The sequence below is a fragment of the Haplochromis burtoni genome, unplaced genomic scaffold, assembly GCF_018398535.1.
Source record: "Haplochromis burtoni strain Fernald_Lab_line unplaced genomic scaffold, NCSU_Asbu1 Contig_1191, whole genome shotgun sequence".
NCBI lineage: Eukaryota > Metazoa > Chordata > Actinopteri > Cichliformes > Cichlidae > Haplochromis > Haplochromis burtoni.
Genome location: NW_024583552.1, coordinates 11,641 through 29,632, shown reverse-complemented (window position 1 = coordinate 29,632; position 17,992 = coordinate 11,641). Strand labels below are relative to the sequence as shown.

General features: G+C 46.7%; 2 protein-coding genes across 4 annotated transcripts in view; one reads left to right on the top strand and one right to left on the bottom strand.

The window, feature by feature from the left end:
• Window positions 1-90: 90 nt before the first annotated feature.
• cep170bb (centrosomal protein 170Bb) lies at window positions 91-14,455 on the top strand (the record flags this gene model as incomplete). Of its 3 annotated transcripts, none has more annotated exon segments than XM_014330953.2 (15): window positions 91-149; window positions 377-494; window positions 881-982; window positions 1,105-1,617; window positions 1,904-2,982; window positions 3,424-3,600; window positions 3,789-3,906; window positions 4,195-5,919; window positions 7,230-7,473; window positions 7,567-7,723; window positions 9,093-9,230; window positions 10,236-10,324; window positions 10,712-10,805; window positions 10,897-10,948; window positions 13,210-14,455. In XM_014330953.2, coding segments are annotated over 15 exon segments (4,850 nt in total), but the record flags the coding sequence as incomplete, so codon positions are not given.
• Window positions 14,456-17,518: 3,063 nt separating this feature from the next.
• The window catches only part of LOC102290011 (neuroglobin), a gene marked incomplete at its 5' end in the record, with an annotated part of 6,270 nt that continues 5,796 nt past the window's right edge, over window positions 17,519-17,992 (bottom strand). Inside the window, 1 exon segment of the mRNA XM_042216675.1 lies at window positions 17,519-17,763. Coding sequence (XP_042072609.1) covers window positions 17,693-17,763 — 71 coding nt within the window.

Genomic DNA, 17,992 nt, shown 5'->3' with positions numbered 1-17,992 from the left:
GTGTGTGTGTGTGTGTGTGTGTGTGTGTGTGTGTGTGTGTGTGTGTGTGTGTGTGTGATAATTTTAATATTTTTCTGAGCTGTTGTTCACATTCTCACGTCTACGTTCTGGAGAAAAGTCAACACAAAGTCCCAGAGGAGGCCCTAAAGGTTGGTGTTTGTGGGTGTGTGTTTTCTATTGTACAAATTACTGCATAGAGGGTGTTATTTAATTTCCTTGTTTAACTGCATTTAGTTTGCATTTCCAAAACTACTCAGAGCGTCATGAATTTCTCATGACTACACACAGCATTTACAGTACTGTGAGTAAATGCAGTACCGTGAGTACATGCAATTTGCAGTACCTTGAGTACGTTTGCCTCATTCTTCTGTTTCAGCATGAGAAGTACAGCAGTCAGCTGCAGATGAGCCTAAAGCCTTCAGAGGGGAAGAAGAGCGACGTGGACGAGCGGGCGAGAGGCGAGAAAGCGCAGAGTACCAAGAGCCTCGCACAGGGTAACAATAATACAGCAACAGTACTGGCAGTAAATATACTGTGTATCAAATGTACTCCTAACAATACTGGGCGTAATACAAGCAATAACACAAAATTTTGACATCACACAGGGTCAAAAATATACTGCACTGTACAAAACATAATGTAATACAAAACCCTGCACCAGAAAGCCTGGTGCAGGGTTAAAAAGTACTGGATCAGGAGTCTGTCTGCTGTGTGTTCCTGTACGCAGATGATGTGTCGCTGTTTGTTCTGATGTATTTTTTACTATAAATCTGCTCGTTCAGGAAAATGTTTTAGTAACAAACCAGAAAGTTGTTTGTTCACGCTCCTCGGGACACTTTGATTGGTCGTCAGTTTCACCTATCACACGTTTCTGTGACAGAGGCGCCGGTGTGTCGGCCCACTCCTTTGTATGGCCAGCCTTCCTGGTGGGGAGAGGAGGATTATGGGAGTAAAGTCCAAACCAGCGATGAGCCACATTCAGGTACGCACACCTTAATAAAGTGGAGGAGTGCACTAAACTGGTGCTGTATAAATAAAGCTAAATTGAGCTGATGGTGCGTTATTGATGATGTTGGTGAGATGTCGTCTCTTTGCCTCTGTCAGATGTTCAGAAAGACGCTCCCTCTGCAGATCCAGAATTTTCTGCATCGCTGTCAGACTGTCAGCCAAAGTCCGCCTTCCCTTCGTACCACCGTGAGCCGAGCTACTTTGAGATCCCCACCAAGGACTTCCAGCACCCTAAGTCCTCAGGCGCGGAGCTCCATGAGATCCCCACCAAGGACACTGACACGCCCCCGGCCCCACTCTCGCTTCCCACTCCGACTCCGCCTGTCGTTCAGAGCCATGCCTCCTTTACCATTGAGTTTGATGATTGCATGCCTGGGAAGATCAAGATTAAAGACCACATCACCAAGTTCTCCACTCGCCAGAGGAAGCTGCAGGCTACACCCACCAAGACAGCCATCATGGCCACACCTGCAGAGGTGATGTCAGCAGAGAGCAAGGTGGCTGACTGGCTGGTCCACAGTGATGTAAGCATGATGAAGAGACGCCCACCGTCTGAAGACGTTTACAGCACCAAGAGTGACCTCGCCATGAAGATCAAGACCCTGAAAGGTCAGAGTTGCACCTGTGTTCCGGACCATACCTGTGTTACCTGTTTGTCATTCACAGGTAATCGGGGATTATGCTTCCTGCTGGTGATAAAACCTGTCCAGCACTTCATTGTTAACAATTTATTGACACACGGTCCCTGAATCTTCTGATATTTCTCTGATTTTACTGACCCCACTAAACTTGTGTCTTTGTTTGAGGCTATCAAAGCTTCAGTCATACACTTGTGACCATTGAGCTTCAAAGTTCAAAAGCTAGTACTCACTGACATCTTTATTCCTGTCTTTAGGTCACCATCATGAGGATGGGACCCAGAGTGACTCAGAGGACCCAGTTCTCAAAGGAAGGAGTAAATCCCACCACTCGGTCCGCACTGAGCACTCTATGCAATCAGAGCTGTCCCAGGCGTCGCAGCAGGTCATCCAATCAGGCCAGTCCATCCATAGTCAGCTACACCAACCACTGCAGTATGCTCCACCCAGACCGGCCTCTGCCTCACCCGTGGCCCCTGAGAGGCCCCTGTCCCAGAGTCCTCCTAAAGCTCTGTCACCCACCGAATTTCCCAAACAGGCGCCCCCCGAGCACCTCACTCAGCAAGCTTTCATCATTGAGTTCTTTGATGACAACCCACGCAAGAAGCGCTCTCAGTCCTTCACCCACAACCCCGCCCATGCTGACTCGTACTCCACACTCAGAGCCAAGTTGGAGCGGCGGAAAGGCGGCGAGAGGCCGGCATCTGTGCACGGCCACATCCCTCCCACACAGCAGGTGACGGTTCCTCTGAAGAGTCAGAGCCATGGTGGCCCTCAGAGGTCAAGCTCTCTGAAGAGAGAAAAGACCGAGGGGGAGGCGGCTTCGTCGGCTTCCTCGTCTCGCTCCTCATCGGGCATCATCATCCGACCTTTCGGCAGCGTTGGGAAGAAGTCAAAGCTTGCCCAGGAGTTTGCTGCTGAATTCCTGAAGGATTCGGGTCGTAATGACTCCTCCCCAACCAGGGATAAGACAACTCCTCCACCAATGTCTGCACCTCCTGTGATGGTATCGCCTCATCATACAAGGATCCCCTCCACACAAGAACCTCCAGCTCCATCTTCTGTCTCCTACCCTGCCTCCCCATTACAGCCTCCAGCAATCTCAAAGACCCCAGTCCCAGTCAACATTCCAGGCCCAGCTGCCGCTCCGGTACATCCGTCTGGACCTCCCTTCTCCACCATGCTGCCCATGGCCGTCAGTGGAGGAGATGTCAAAGGTACCCAGAGGATGGCCCGGAACGAGGAAGACGACAGCTTGAGCGATGCTGGGACCTACACCATTGAGACGGAGTCGCAGGACAAAGAGGTGGAAGAGGCTCGTAACATGATCGATCAGGTGAAGTCCCAGTGAAAACACAGTAAGAATAAGATCTTTGTGATAGTGGTGGGGTGAGGCAGCATTCATTGTTCCTGCTGCTCGTGAAAGGGTGTCTTTAAGTGGTGGTGAGTGCAGGAAAACTGCAGCACAGCACACGTGCTGTGCCGTATGATTCTTCAGCAGGGATGTGGACTTTGATAAAATAACACATCTTATGTAATGTTGTATTCAAACCCTTGTGTCATTGCTGATTATCTCAGTTTTGTTGTCTCGTCTTCACCGAATCTTCCAGATAGAAAAATGTTTATGAAATTAGAAATGATCCTAGGGTATCTGGAAGTATTCTGATGTTGCCTATCTGAACAGTATCTCTTAGTGATGTACCTACCCTTGTATCCTTCCTATTTCTTCCTGTTTGTTTTTTCTGCCCGTCCTCATGCATGTCCTGTGCTCTGACAGGTGTTTGGTGTCCTCGATTCTCCAGAGTACAGTGGTGTGAACACTGGTGTGTATAGACCTGTGATAAATGATGGAAAAGATGAGCATGCTAACCTGCCTAGTGATGGTAGCACTGTGGACTCACTGCATGGCTTTATCCCATCTTCTATCAGCGGCCCTTCAACAGGCCCCATACAGGTAAAAAAAAAAAGTGAAAATTTTGAAGTACAACCTGGAGAAACACCTTTGTAGCACACTGTTATCCCAGTGCCTGCACAAACATGTTGTTATTCCCTATTTCTTCTTGTGATATGAATGTAAATGTTGACGTTTGTTTCCACTGATCTTCCTGAAAATGGTGTTGGTCATCATATTTTGTTCTGCAGGTTCCAGCTGCTCATGCTGCATGTCTGGAAGGCCCTAAGTGGGTTTCACGTTGGGCCAGTCTAGCAGACAGCTACGCCGAACCTGGTTCCACTCCACCTCAAGTAGAATGTCTAGAAGGTGAGGTTTGTTAAAAATACCTTAAACATGTTTAAAGAGCACAGAGCCGCTGTTATCTCAGCTTTATGTTTATTGACCTCCAAATGTGATTCCGTTTGTCTACTTGGAGTCTTGAATTTATCAGTAATTTGCAGTTTTGTAAGTGAACAATAAATGTATCTATACACAGTTCAGAGCAATGGACCCATGGTCTTATTTTTACTCCGCTTATTGTTTTAAAACTAAAGTAGTTACGCAACATTAAAGCAACTCATATAAAATGCTGACGTGACTAAACTTGTGTTGCAGATTCACGTCTCATGAGCCCTTCGATGGGAAACTACAGCTACGACAACTCTGAGTCAGAGTCCAGCCACAGCTCCAGGACAAGAAGGCTGCTGCCCCAAGTGCCTCCAGAAAAGCTAGACGGTGTCACCCCAAGCATCATGATTCGCCATGAATCTTACCAAAGCCAAGAACCTCTGGACAGAGCCTTTGGTCCCTCCCACTCAGTTGACTCCACCCAGCGCCTGTCCGTTCAGGATGATGTGGACCCAGACAGCCTGAGTGATGCCAGTCGCTCAGATGATGGACCTGTTCAAGAGAAGATGAGGACAAATCAGGTCAAGACTGCATTTGTATCTCCAGGGATCACTGGTCCTCAGCTTAGAGGTCAGGAGAAAGTGTCTCCATCCTCCAAATCCACCTGCTTCTACATTGGTTCAGAAGACCATCCCAGCAAACCTGAGCAAGCCCAGAGCCCAGTACAGTCTGAGAAGACAAGAGACCCCCCAGCAAAAACTCCCCCTACCACTGTCCTGATCCGACATCTGAGTGGATATGAACCCAAGAGGACGGGAGTCAAACCCAACAGCTCTGCTCCAAACCTCCAAACACAGGACAAAGATTCAGTTCCAACCAAAGACAGTTGCACATCATCCTTCATCCGTCAGGAGAGTTTCACCAAAGACCAGCCCAGTGACACTGTCCAGATGAAGAAGCTTCCCCACATCTCCAGCCACCCATCCATCAGAGACATGGAGCAGAGGCAGGAGAACATCCAGGACACACAGTCCTTCCTTCAGGAAGGAACTCTATCCTCTCTGGATGCCAAGTTCCCCTCCTCTGGTTCAGGTCGCAGCTCAAAGAAGGAGGGTTCGTCCAGCCACATGGACGACTCCCTGTCTGGTGAGTCAGATGTTGACACGGCTAGCACGGTGAGTCAAGTGAGTAGCAAAAACACTCCAGTCAGCTCAACTTCTAAAAAGCACCCTTCCATCAGCAGCCTTCAAAAGGAGAGGTCCTCTTCTAGTCCATCCATCCAAGAGAAGGGACAGCAGCTCAGTGCCCGTGAGCGACTTTCTGAGAAACGCCGAAACCAGATCACTGCCAGTGCAGCAAATAAGGCAGAGGCAGCGAAGCGCTTCCAGATGCGCCGCAGTGCCGGGAATCGTGGCTCTCTGGATCTGTCTGAAGGCCAGCAGGGGTCTGGTCCGCAGTGGACTGAAACCCCATCATCTGATCACGAAACGTCCCGTCCATCCAGCCGCAGCAAAAAACTCATTGCCCCTCTTCAGAAAGAAGACAATGGGAAGATGCCCAGGACGGCGACCCAGCAGGTTCTGACACGCTCCAACAGCCTGTCAGCGCCACGGCCGACCCGAGCCTCAATGCTGCGGCGGGCACGTCTGGGTGAAGCTTCAGATAACGAAGGTGCTGAGACTGACCGAGGCTCTCAGAATTCTGACCATATTGCTGCAGCGCCCAAAGTGTCCACTGAGGGGAAGAAGCTGTCCAGGCTGGACATCTTAGCGATGCCCAGGAAGAGGACCGGCTCCTTCACCAACCCCAGCGATACCGAGGCATCCTCCACAGGACGGCCCACTTTCTCCAACCGGAACACAGAGGCTGTTGTCAGCACCAGGAAAACATTGGTGGGTGACAACCGGCAGGCAGCTAGCAGAGGAGGCGGAGCTCCAGCGAAGCAACCTCTGACACGTACCCGTTCGAGCGGAGCCAAGTACGCCGGCAGTGGTGAGTTATTCCTTAATGACCCTGAATGTGAGGGGTTCCTGATGTTTCAGTCAGAGTTGTTCCTCCTGAGTTGTTCTAGGATGAGAGACAGAGGTCGAGTCTGCCGTCACTCAGTCTAATCGCATTAATCATAGGTGTTTCAGTTGCTCCGTCGTCTCCAACAGGTGAGGACTGGTCAGTTTGAATTTTTTGGCCTTTTATTATGGAATGATAATCATGTCATGATAAATGCATGAGCCAAAAAATTATTCTGAGAAAATAATTTCATTTCACTGGTGCAATTAAATTCCTCATGTATAAATTCAACAACCTGTGTGTGTAAGTCTCAGAGCTCCGAGAAGCAATTGCTCATGCCAGCTTATCAAGGTACTAACCGCAAGTCCAATGTGTCCCAGGTGTAAGTGTTAGATAAAAAAGAAAAAGTCTGTGCAAACCTGAGTTTGTCAAAAGTTAGTGCGAGCAGCCTCAGCTGACTGGTGTGAAACAGCAAACAGACGATTCAGAGGAATCAGGACAATTGTGAGGAAATCGGGGAAACCTCCTCATCACGGTCTCACTTTTTGAGCTTCACAATGAGCTGAATTGTTTGAGTCGTATCATTGTCGCATCTTTACCTTTACAACATAAAGTGCTTCGAGGCCATGGAAATAAAATTGAATTCAATTGAATCATGGTAAAAAGCACTTAAACTCAAAACCCTCCATGAGGACAGACTCTCTGGTGAGATCTGCTGACCTTTGCTGTCATTGGAAATGTCGTCAGATTTCTGATGCTGCTGAGTCTGTTTGTATTACCGTGGAAACAGCATCAGCTCCCTTGTTATGAACAGGAATTAGGACACAAACCCAGATACCAGCTGCAGCCCAGAGCTTCGCCCTGCAGACACTTTAATCTGATGTCCTGTCACAGCCACAGCCATCCAAACATGCTTACTAACGCTCTGAGGCAAAGCCTAATGCTGTGTAGAGTTGGACAGAAGCTCTGGATGGATGATGAACAGCGCCTTTGTGCAGCTGCTGTAGTGATTTGGCACAATATAAAATAGTATTGAAGTGAATAATTTCATTTTTTGGCCCTTGATCACAAAGAGCTGAGATGCGAGGGTCAGGGTGATCACTGATGAAGGCTCACAAGGATCAGATGTCAAACGTCACCTGAGATGTCAAACTTCACCTGAGAGTCTGAGGTTTCTGACTGAATGATGGCATAGCGGTGATCTCTGGAAGTCATGGTTGGCTCTTATCTGAACCTCGTGTTAAACAGAATCTCGTAGTTGAGGTTTGCAGTTTCTCACGACCGGCTGTTCTCAGGTTCCCGTCGCAGACAGAAGGGCTCGGACTTCTCTTCTTCCTCTGATGAAGAATACGAGACGAGTGGCGGTATCTCCAGAGCCAAACGCTCCTCCCATCCTTCCACCTCTGACCAGACGCCACACAGCCACTGGACGCCCGCCACCAGGACCAAGTCTGTCTCCCTGGAAATGGAGGAGGATGAGGATCAGAACGACGTTGACCCGTACCAGAACTGGTCCACGCACAGCGCTGAGATTGCAAAGTAAAAGCACTGTCACATGTTGACACGTGTGCCACGGTAAGGTGATGTCACTCACCTCTCTATGGTGATCATGTGTTTGCGTTTCCCCTGCAGGCTCAGTCAGGACCTGGCTAAAGACTTGGCCATCTTGGCGAAGGAAATCCACGATGTTGCTGGGGATGGGGACTCGCCGAGCTCCAGCATGGGCACCACCACGTCTCCCAGCTCGCTGCCCAACACGCCAGCCTCCACCATCTCCGCCAGGGAGGAGGTGGGCCACAAAAATCCCTCATAACACTCTCACTACACACAGGCCATAGAATGACTAGCAGGCAGGGTTAGCAGCAGGTGTTGTGTTGCAGTGTCTTCAGGTTTTGTTTATTAGCTCAGCAGAGGTCAGTGCAAACTCCAGTGTTCCCACTTCAGATGCTGGTCTGACTGGGAGGAAAAGCCTTCGTCATGCTTCGACTCATCGTTCATTTCTCTGTTTTGCTCGCAGACGCCATCCTGTCCATACTTATGGGGGGTCCGACCATCTCAGGTGTCTGACTCATCTCTCCTCGTGCCCTGTGATTGGTTCCCCTGCCATCACTAATCCTAACACTCCCTTCTCATTGGTGTTGTTTTATTTATGTTTTGAAAGATTATTGATAATAAACTGCTGAGGCGGTGCTGAACAAACCCGAGCTGGAACAAGTGAGGAGGTGTGTCAGAGCAAGGACTTGAAGCCCCGCCCCTCCGAGGGTCTGCTGAGAGCAAAGAGCTCTATAAAGAATATGACCTGAGGCCAGGTGACAGGTGGCTTCACCTGTGCTACTTCACACTCCCTACATGAGAATAAAAACGTTTCACAACTCGGCACGCTTCTTTGGATTCTATGGTTTAACAGTGGCAACCAAACAGCCTGTAGGGCCCTAACTGCCACCTTTTGGCAGTTGTAACACATTACACCCTCCAGGTGCCAATAAAAACAAGATCAGAAGTCACGACCCCTGTAGTGGAAGCCTGTTCTCTCACTTTTCACAGCCAGCCACCACATTTAAGGCTTTATTGTGTTTTATATCGGCTGTTTCACAGATTTGCCAGATACTCCAGCTGTGGTCCTCTGTGGAAAGGAGCTAATGACAAACCACAGAGTGTGAATCAGAGAACAAATTTCCACAGCGTATCATTGGGTGCTCTGTCTGACGCGCCCTCATAAACAGACGAATAAAACCCCTACGCTCTGAAGTTCGTAACTGTCTCAAACAGAGTCCGTCCCCTCTCGCAGGTGACTGAATCAGATGTAAGAACCTGAACCTGCCCCAATGGTGTTGGTTCCTGCTCGGTGTTGTTTGGTGCTCACTCAGTGGTTTTGATGATAATCGGGTCCATCGGCCTCCACCGTGAATGAACTGGTGTTACTGGTTTTGGAACAGTTCGTGAAGCCGTGGCTGGTGCCCAGCAGGGTTCTCCCGCCCTCCTTCGCCTCCCCGTGGTCGTTACGCTCTGTCTCCCAGCAGCACTGAAATTCACTGCGCACGCTGTTGCCTCCACCATTGCAGCTGCATGTTGACTTGGTGCATGCGTTCACAGAGCACAGCCATCACCGTCTAGCTGGTTTCATCACCGGAGTCAGACTCCTTTTATTCTCTTTCCAGCTGGTCCAGCGTATCCCTGAGGCCAGTTTAAACTACCAGAAGGTTCCTCCAGGTTCTGCTGCTGTCTCGGACCTGGACGCAAATATGAATGAGCCAGAGACCGATTCTAAGCAACGGCGTCCGTGGAACCGCGAAGAGGTCACTGTCTAATCCCTCTGAGGCTACGTTCACACTGCAGCTTGTAGCGCCACGGTCATGTTCATGTGTAATTAACAGAGCAGTTAACGCCAAGGTGTGTGTGTGTGTGTGAGTGTGTGTGTGTGTGTGTGTGTGTGTGTGTAACCCATCGCACTGACCATCGTCACACCCAGATTTAGCTTTGTTTTAGCTGGGACTAATAACCACTAAAATGACTGTAATATTTAGGTTTTGATTAGTGCTGTCAGTGTTAATCTTGTTAAAATGACGAGCTAGCATGTTAGCCGTCCAGACCCATACACAGATCTATCTGCGTTAACTCGCTAACGGAGATTTGCTGCGTTAATGTGGTTATGGCCTTAACTTCATTTTAACAAGATTAAGGCTGAGAGCACTAGTTTTAATATTGTTGTCTGCTTACTTCTGGAGGAATTGGGACTGCGGTACACCGCAGCCTGAAACATGGATGTGCGTGCTGTGACACTTGCTTTAGTGACCATATTTGGATGGGACGGAGGTGCTCCAAGTGATCTGCTATCAGGTGTTATTTAGGAGAAATTATCAGCATTAATGTGTTTGTTTTAACACAGAGTCCATAAAGACTGACTCAGTGCTGCCTGTGCTGGACATCAGAGGAACTCCAGCTTCATTTCTCAGCCCTGGCAGGTGCGTCAGGCTGAGGACTAACTGTGCTATATGCTCAGATAGTATCACCTAGAGGCTGCAGGGATCATTACAGCTCGCACCATGCAAGGGTCAGACTGAAGCGGGGCTCTAGACAAAGGCACTGCTATCCATTGTTTCAAGACTAGAACATCATGCAAAAGTAATGAAACCCTACATAGCTGCCGTGTGAACATAGCCAGTGTGATCGTTACCATGACTACAACTGCTGCAGTTAGTTTTGGTGTGCTGGGAAATCAGGATGTAACCTGCTGGAGCCACGTGACGGTGCAACGCTGGCTTCATCTCCTGCCCTCTGCATGTCCCTCTGAACTCTTTCAGGTGATTCTGGACAACCTGATGCTGAATCCAGTGTCTCAGCTGTCTCAGGCCATCCGGGAGAACACAGAGCAGCTGGCCGAGAAAATGAAGTAAGGAAGCACTGACACCCTGAGGCTGTAGCAGCTCAAACCTGAGAAATGTTGGGGATGCTTAAAAGGATCCCTTTTCATCAATATCTTTTTAGTTTGTACAGAAATGACCACCTCCTCCCATTCAACACGTTTACCCAAACCATTCAGTCCAAGTGCAGCCTCTCTCTGGGGGAACAGCTAGTTTCCCCTCACAGTGAGACAAAGATTTAAACTTCAGACCACAGATGTAAAACGAGGATGATTTCTTTGGTTCCCTTCACTTGCTATCAGGCTTATTAGGTGTTCAGGTGTCTGATCCGGTTCGGTATAGTAAGGGGCACTTTTGGGAGCTGTACGCTGTGGTTTCTGAATGCTGGTGCTGACTCGACAGTGTCTTCCTCTCAGAGTTTTATTCCAGAACAAGGCTGAGGTCTGGGAGGAGATTGAGGCAAAGATCAATACTGAAAATGAAGTCCCCATCCTGAAGACCTCCAACAAGGTTCATCTCCATATTTATTGGCTGATTTAAACAGCACAAAAGCAACTTCATAGAACATCTGGAAACCTCAGTTTTCTGTTTCCTGTTGCAGGAAATTACCTCCATTTTGAAAGAGCTGAGGAGAGTTCAGAGGCAGCTTGAAGGTACGTTCAGGTTTGGATTTGTGTGTTTTGTCCAGTTTGAGTCTGTCAAATCCCAAAAAAATTCAGGGACAGGTTTTTTTTTTTTTTTTAACTTCTAGTGAAACCACAAGAAAAAGACAAAGAAGTTCCAGAACTGCCTAATAATTGAGCTGATGAACAGTGCTCAACAAATTTATTACACCACACAGTGTAAGATTTATGGCACAGCTGCCCTAATTAACAGTATTATTTATCATGTTTTATGTTTTTCTAATGGTTATTCCACCACTATGCTCATTTAACTCAAGTGATTTCAGTGCTAAAATATCATTACTGTGCCTGACTCAGCAGAACATATAGTAAAGCAAAATTATTATTTTTTCTTTTTTAAATTAGGATACCAAATTGTAGAATTTATTTACAGAAAATCAGTTTTAGTTGTTGAATGTTGTGCTCGAATCATTCCTGTGTGTGTGAATTCAGTTTATCTACCTCATAACTATTAAACGGCTCTCGTCATTGTGGTTTTCAGTTGAATTGAACTTTTAACTGTGGTTCTTTTTAATGTTCTCTTTGTCTCCAGCACTTTTGTGAGAGTACAGTGCTCAGCATAAATGAGTACACCCCACTACATTTGTCAGAAAACCTTTAGTTTCCTTTCAACATTTTCTATGAGATACAAAATACTCCCACAAATGTGGACCATTGATTGCAAACCAGTTTTGTTTATTTACACACACAAAAAAGTTATTTTCCTAAAAAAGTTCATTCTAGCCCATGTCGCAAAAATGAGGACACCCCAATTATAGTCTTAGGAGAAAAGCCACACTAAAGACTACAAAATTTGAATTAACAGGCATTCAAGCACAGGTGAGTCTAATGATTCATTTAAGAGGTGTCCAGCAGACAGGTGACTATGAAAGGGATTCTTTATCAAAGAAAATCACTTTCCATTTCATGATGTCATCAATGGCTCCACATGGAAGAGAAATGTCACAAAATCTGAGAAAGGAAATCATTTCTTTACAAAAAAAAAAAGGTGAGGGCTACAAGAAGATCAGAAAAGCTTTACATTTCAGCCAAAATACTGTAGCAAAAGTGATTCAAAAATTTAAGAAAGATTGAAGTGCAACCATTGTACAGAGACGTCCAACCATCCACGGAAGTTAACATCTCGACAGGAGCGTCTTCTGATGAGAAGGGTTGAAGAATATCGCCATGCAAGTTCACTTCAGTTAGCTAAAGCAGTAGAAAGCCAAACTGGAGTGACCGTTTCACGTGACACCATACAGCGCACGCTGCAGAGGAATGGCATGCGTGGGTATCGTCCACAAAGGAAGCCTCTCCTAAAGCCCATGCACAAAAAAGCACGCCTAGAATTTTCTAGGGCCCATGCTGAAAAAGATGAAGACTACGGGGACTCTATAATCTGGAGTGATGAGATAAGGCGTTGTAAAAGTGAGGATTTCAAAGAGAAATGCATGGTGCCTACAGTGAAACATGGTGGTGGCAGTGTCCTTATGTGGGGCTGCATGAGTGCTGCTGGTGTTGGGGAGCTGCATTTCATTGATGGTATCATGAACTCAACAATGTACTGCTCTATACTGAAGGTGAAGATGCTGCCATCACTGCATGCACTTGGTCGTCGTGCACTTTTCCAACACAACAATAATCCAAAACACACATCTAAAGCTACTGTTGCATTTCTGAAGAAGAACAGGGTGAAGGTGATAGAATGGCCAAGTATGTCTCCTGATCTGAACCCAGTCAAATACTTGTGGGGTATTCTGAAGCGGCAAGTTGAGCATCACTCTCCGTCCAGCATTCAGGCTCTAAAAGAGGTTATTCTTGAAGACTGGAAAAAGATAGATGTTGCAATATGTCGCCAACTGGTTCATACCATGTCTAGAAGACTTGGTGCTGTCCTTGAAAATCACGGCGGTCATACAAAATACTAGATGTAGTAGTTTTTGTTGTGGGGTCTATTCATTTTTGCTTTAACCAATTTGAGTAAAACTGAAGATTTTGTGATCGAAGTTATATTATTAACCTTCTTTCCATGTTATGGAGTTAAACAAGTGTTCAATAAAACTCCGCCTTGTGAAAATTTGGGAAAGTGTTCTTAGGTTCATTGAGCTACTGATTAAATTTGTACTTTTTAACGGGGGTGTACTCATTTATGCTGAGCACTGTACATCTTATAAATCATCTCAGACTCTATCTGAAGTAGACTCATTGGCCCTGGTGTGTTATTTAATATTCTTGTAATGTTCTTGTTATAGTTATAAACACGATTGTGGAGCCTGATGGCGGTCTTCAGGCAGCAGCCGACGCAGCATCCCTCAGTCAGACTCGCCCATCTACAAGGGAGAAGAAACCCAGCACCAAACCTCGCGGAGCCCCCAACACCAACGAAAGCACCAAACGACCGCCTCGTGGACCCGATGGGGCCCACAACATGGCCTGAGCAGGCCACTGTAGCACCTCTGGAAAGTAACTGTGCATCCACCAGTCCCTGCCTCTGACTGTAACACCCAGATCCACAACTCAGTGCTGACTTCAGCTGTAAATGTGTGGTTGGAGGCTGGTGTGGGTTTGTGGCGGGCCTGTTTGAGGTCTGCCTCTAACTTATCATTCATTCGCAGCAAGAATGGATATTTACAAAGCTTCTGACAAATGCCGTGCATCAGTGGAATTTTTGGTCTGAATTTATTGGTTTCCAACCCAGAGTTTGGTTGACGTTGGTTTCCAACGTCAGAGCGATGTGATGAGGTGATGATCTCGGTGTCCCACAGGTCATAGTTGTGAACTTTCAAGGATGCAAATTTTAAGTGAAATGCTGCTGTGGACCAGAACCACATGCATCGTTTCTAGCAGAGTCCTCTCACATGAATCCTTGCCTGTAAATACTGCAGCTGTGAACAGACCTCAAACACACCCCTTCCCTGTCTACAGGGAGCAGCTCAGTCATGCTCCTTCCGGCTGTTACCGTGACGACCTGTCTCCGGTGTGTGTTTGTTAGGGTGGAAGAGCTGCGGCGTGTGGATGCACTGAAACTGTCCAGAAATAACTCTCATTCGTGGTCAGTGTATATCTGTAGAACTGCTTCCACTTTGCACAAGCTCAGCAAACGTAGTCAAAGCTCCATAATGAAGCAGCCGCTCGCGCCACCGTAGTACGTGGATGATGTACAAACATATACCGATAAACTTTGTGCTTTGATAATCTGTTGTTGCGTTGCATTTGAACAGATAGATTGTGTTGCTGTTTTTATGTCTGTATTTATGAAGAGAAAGCCGTAGCTTCCTGTGGGCTGTGCAGACAGGAAACGGAACCCTGAGCTCAGCTGTAGAAGAGAAAACTATGTAATGTTGTGTTTCCTGAATGTTTGGGTGCTCCGCTGCAATGACGCTCAGCCTAGGGCTGCTCGATTATGGCAAAAATGATAATCACGATTATTTTCACTGAAATTGAGATCACGATTATTTGACGATATTTATTTAACCCTTTAAGACCTACTATAGAACCAAGTCCACCAGAGCTTATATTATTTTTTTTTACATGCTGTAGTGCCATTTGTGGGAGCATTTCAAGTTGCTATACATCAATACAACTGTTATAGCCCATATTTTAATAATATGTATGCATTAAGTCCATAGTAATTACATAAATTGCAAAAAAGTGCAATAAACTACAAAAAAATTGAAAATCGCTTTTGTTTTGTTTACATATATTTCTACTTGGAGAAATTTAAGAGGTTTATCCCTCAAAACTTTAAATACAATAAAGTTGCAAAAAATAGTTTCCCACCACAGGAAATTTATTTTGAGTGTCTTCATAGTTTTATTTTGGAGATACAGCAATTTTTATATACTGCAGGAAAAACAAAAAACAATCCTATGATGCAAATTTGCAAAGAAAACAGCATGTGCATCATTTCACTGTGGGAAGTGTTACGAACAGCTGATAGGAACGGCAAAGCGTGTTTCTGGAATATTATGTTTTTGTTCCTGCAAGCGCTTTTTATGCAATTTTTGCAAAGCTATATGTGGAACGAAACCGTGACCGAGGACAAGCTGATGGCATCAGATGTAAGTACAACTCCTCCGGTTTCATATGCAAAACAAATTATTGCGCTAGCTTACACGGTTCAGGTTCTACAGGGATTTAAAAATAGTTACGCAAAACGGAGCGTGCTGCTCTGACCGGCTTTAAAGGGTTAACAATGACTTTAAAAAATAATATAAAATAGTGTGCAACACCACTGAAGTTTTTTTTTTTTAAACTCTCTTTTCAACCAACGGCAGTCACTCTCCAAATAACTTCTGCTTAGCTTTCCGAGCTTCCCTCGGGTCCTCTTAATCAGCGGTCTCCAACCTTTTTTGCGCCACGGACCGGTTTATGCCCGACAATATTTTCACGGACCGGCCTTTAAGGTGTCGCGGATAAATGAGGGAGGGGCTAATAATCGGCTCAGTCATTTTTAATGATCGTTGAAAGCCCAGATCGTAATCGTGATTAAAATTCGATTACTTGAGCAGCCCTAGCTCAGCCTCATTTTCTTTTGCCATCTTGCCGTAATTGTACATTAGCTTTGAAGCTGTGTCAGGTTATGCTGAATGAACAGACTTGTGCTGGTCCCTGAACGCATCGCCTTTCTACCTAAATTGAAAGAAATGCGAGACCAGACTCAGCTCTGTTTGGCACGCTGGTTTCTGATAGAAAGGCTCGCCCCTTAACATAGTTCAGGGTCATGTGAAACAAAGGAACGTTGAGGTGTTCTCCACAAGTTCTGCCTCACTTAATTATGACACCTCATGTGTTTCTGGTAATGAAATGAGCTGTAAGGCTGACACACCGAGCTCTAATCGCAGACCGCAGATGTCTGTGGAAGCAAAGCTGCAGCTCTGATCAGAACAAGCCACTGTCCATTTGCCCCGTCCTGATCTGTGAGGGCTCAGAGAGTCCAGTTTGACAGCGTTATGTCATGAGCACAGGCTGTATTCCTGATGATGAAGTGTGGACTCATCAGCTGAGAAAAAACTCAACAATTAATTTTTTTCTTTTCGAAGCTGCTCTGTCAGAGAAGCTGCGGACTTGGTTCCAGAGTTCAGGACTGACACTCTCCGATTGATGAACAGCTCGTGTCCTTTATATCCTCGTTTCAGCTGACTCTGCTTGCTGAGTTCTGCTCGTCTGTGAGCAGCATGAGCTGCTGGATCAGGCTCACCTGTGATACATCTGTGTGTTGTGGACTTGACTGTGTAACTCCATTCATCTGGAGTGTTTCTGATCTTTGAATTTCTTGTAAATTTCTTGTTCGGCTGCGTTAGAAAAGTTTATATGAAGAAAGTATTTAGAGTTTTACCTGTGAGAGCACTGCCTGCTCTCAGAGAGGCGGAGGATGGCGCGCGCGCGTGTGTTGTGTGTGTGTGTGTTTGTTTTTGTTTAAGCATCTGTGTGGGTAGAAGCCGGTTGTTGAGCGCGCTCAGTGAAACCCTCTTGAGCGATTAGCCTAGCTTAGCACAAACCCTGGAAGCAGAGGGAAAGTGTTAGCATAGCTCCACAGGAGGAAGTTTGCTGTGTGAAGACATCATTAGTGGGCGGGGCACACACGGCATGCCAGGAGCTCATTTGCGTTGAGAGGACAGCAGACCCAGCCAATCATCGTCCAGCTGCGACTCTCAGGACCAGTGCAGGCGAGTGGCAGGCAGGTGATGTATTAGACGGGTCTGTGTGAGTCCAGGATTTATCCAGCCGCAGGGCTGTCCTGCACCTCTCCAGGAGGAATTTGCCTCAACACACCGTTAGTGGGTGTGGTCTGTAGAGAGGGTGAACAGTTTAAGCTAGGCTCACATCAGCTTGTGAACTGAGAGAGCTGAGAAAAAGAGGACTTCACTGAATCTGCTGGAATGTGCGTGTCTGAAGAAGCTGGACTTTTATTTTGTAAGGTGCATGTTTCCTGTAGCTTGCGGCAGGTGAGAGTTTGAGGCTGAGTCACCAAATGTGCACTTTTTCATTGCCGAACGCCTGTGAGGGCAGCTGGAGCTGAGCTTTGTTTGCTCGTGGTGTTTTGGCGCAGCCTTCCAGAATGTACCGATTCATCGCCGCCCACAGCAGACACCTGATTGGCCATTGCTGTGATGATGTAACTGCTGCTGCTACAGGTCATTTGGGCTACCTGCCTTTGTGTTTTACTTTTGTTACAGTGCATGCGGCTGAGAAGCAGCCAGGCTGTAGAAACGTGTGCTCACGTCTCATCGACCGTTTCACATGTCTGACGGTCCTGCGGCCGCCCACGGCCTTTATGTCCACATATCCGAAGCGTCACGCCTTCATCATGACGGGATTTCTTTTATCATCATGTCATTTGTAATAAACTGATCTCATGCAGATGTTTCTCTGTGGTTTTTCGATGCTGTGAAAATTTAAATGAAAATAAAAACCAGAACCTTAGACGGCCTGTGCTCGATGTGTGGCTGAGGTCAAAGGTGATCATGCCCAGAGGACGTGACATCGCAGCAGGAGCTTCATCCCAACATGTGACTCCGCTCATACTCAGATCGTGTACAAACAGGGGCATAAAAGATCTCCTCGTCACATGATGTTTATTCACTTTCAAAATAAAAGCCCACAGCTCAGAGCTGTTAAACATTCATACAGTTACACATGAGATCTGAAAACAACATTTTCACTACACAACTTGTCATTTAAAGACTCAGTCCTGAGCTGCTGAAGCCACGTGATGGGACGAGCTGCTCTCAGCTACTGCTGTGGCTCCTCTGGGCCTGCTGGTAGCCTTTCTTCATGGTGCGAGTGATGTACAGGAACAGTGTCTGCAGGAAAGAGAAGAGTCGTAAAAAAGGGTCAACACAGACGGCAGGGTTTGGCCGATGACCAGCAGGGGGCAGCATGAGTCTGCAGGCCCAAGCAAGCTGAACTGTGCAGGTAAATGAGGTAAACAGGACTGCAGATAAACATTCAAACATGAGCCTGGGGTCCGTTCTTCGTACGTCGCTTACTACATCCAAGATCAAATGACACATCCAAGATCAAATCATCGCG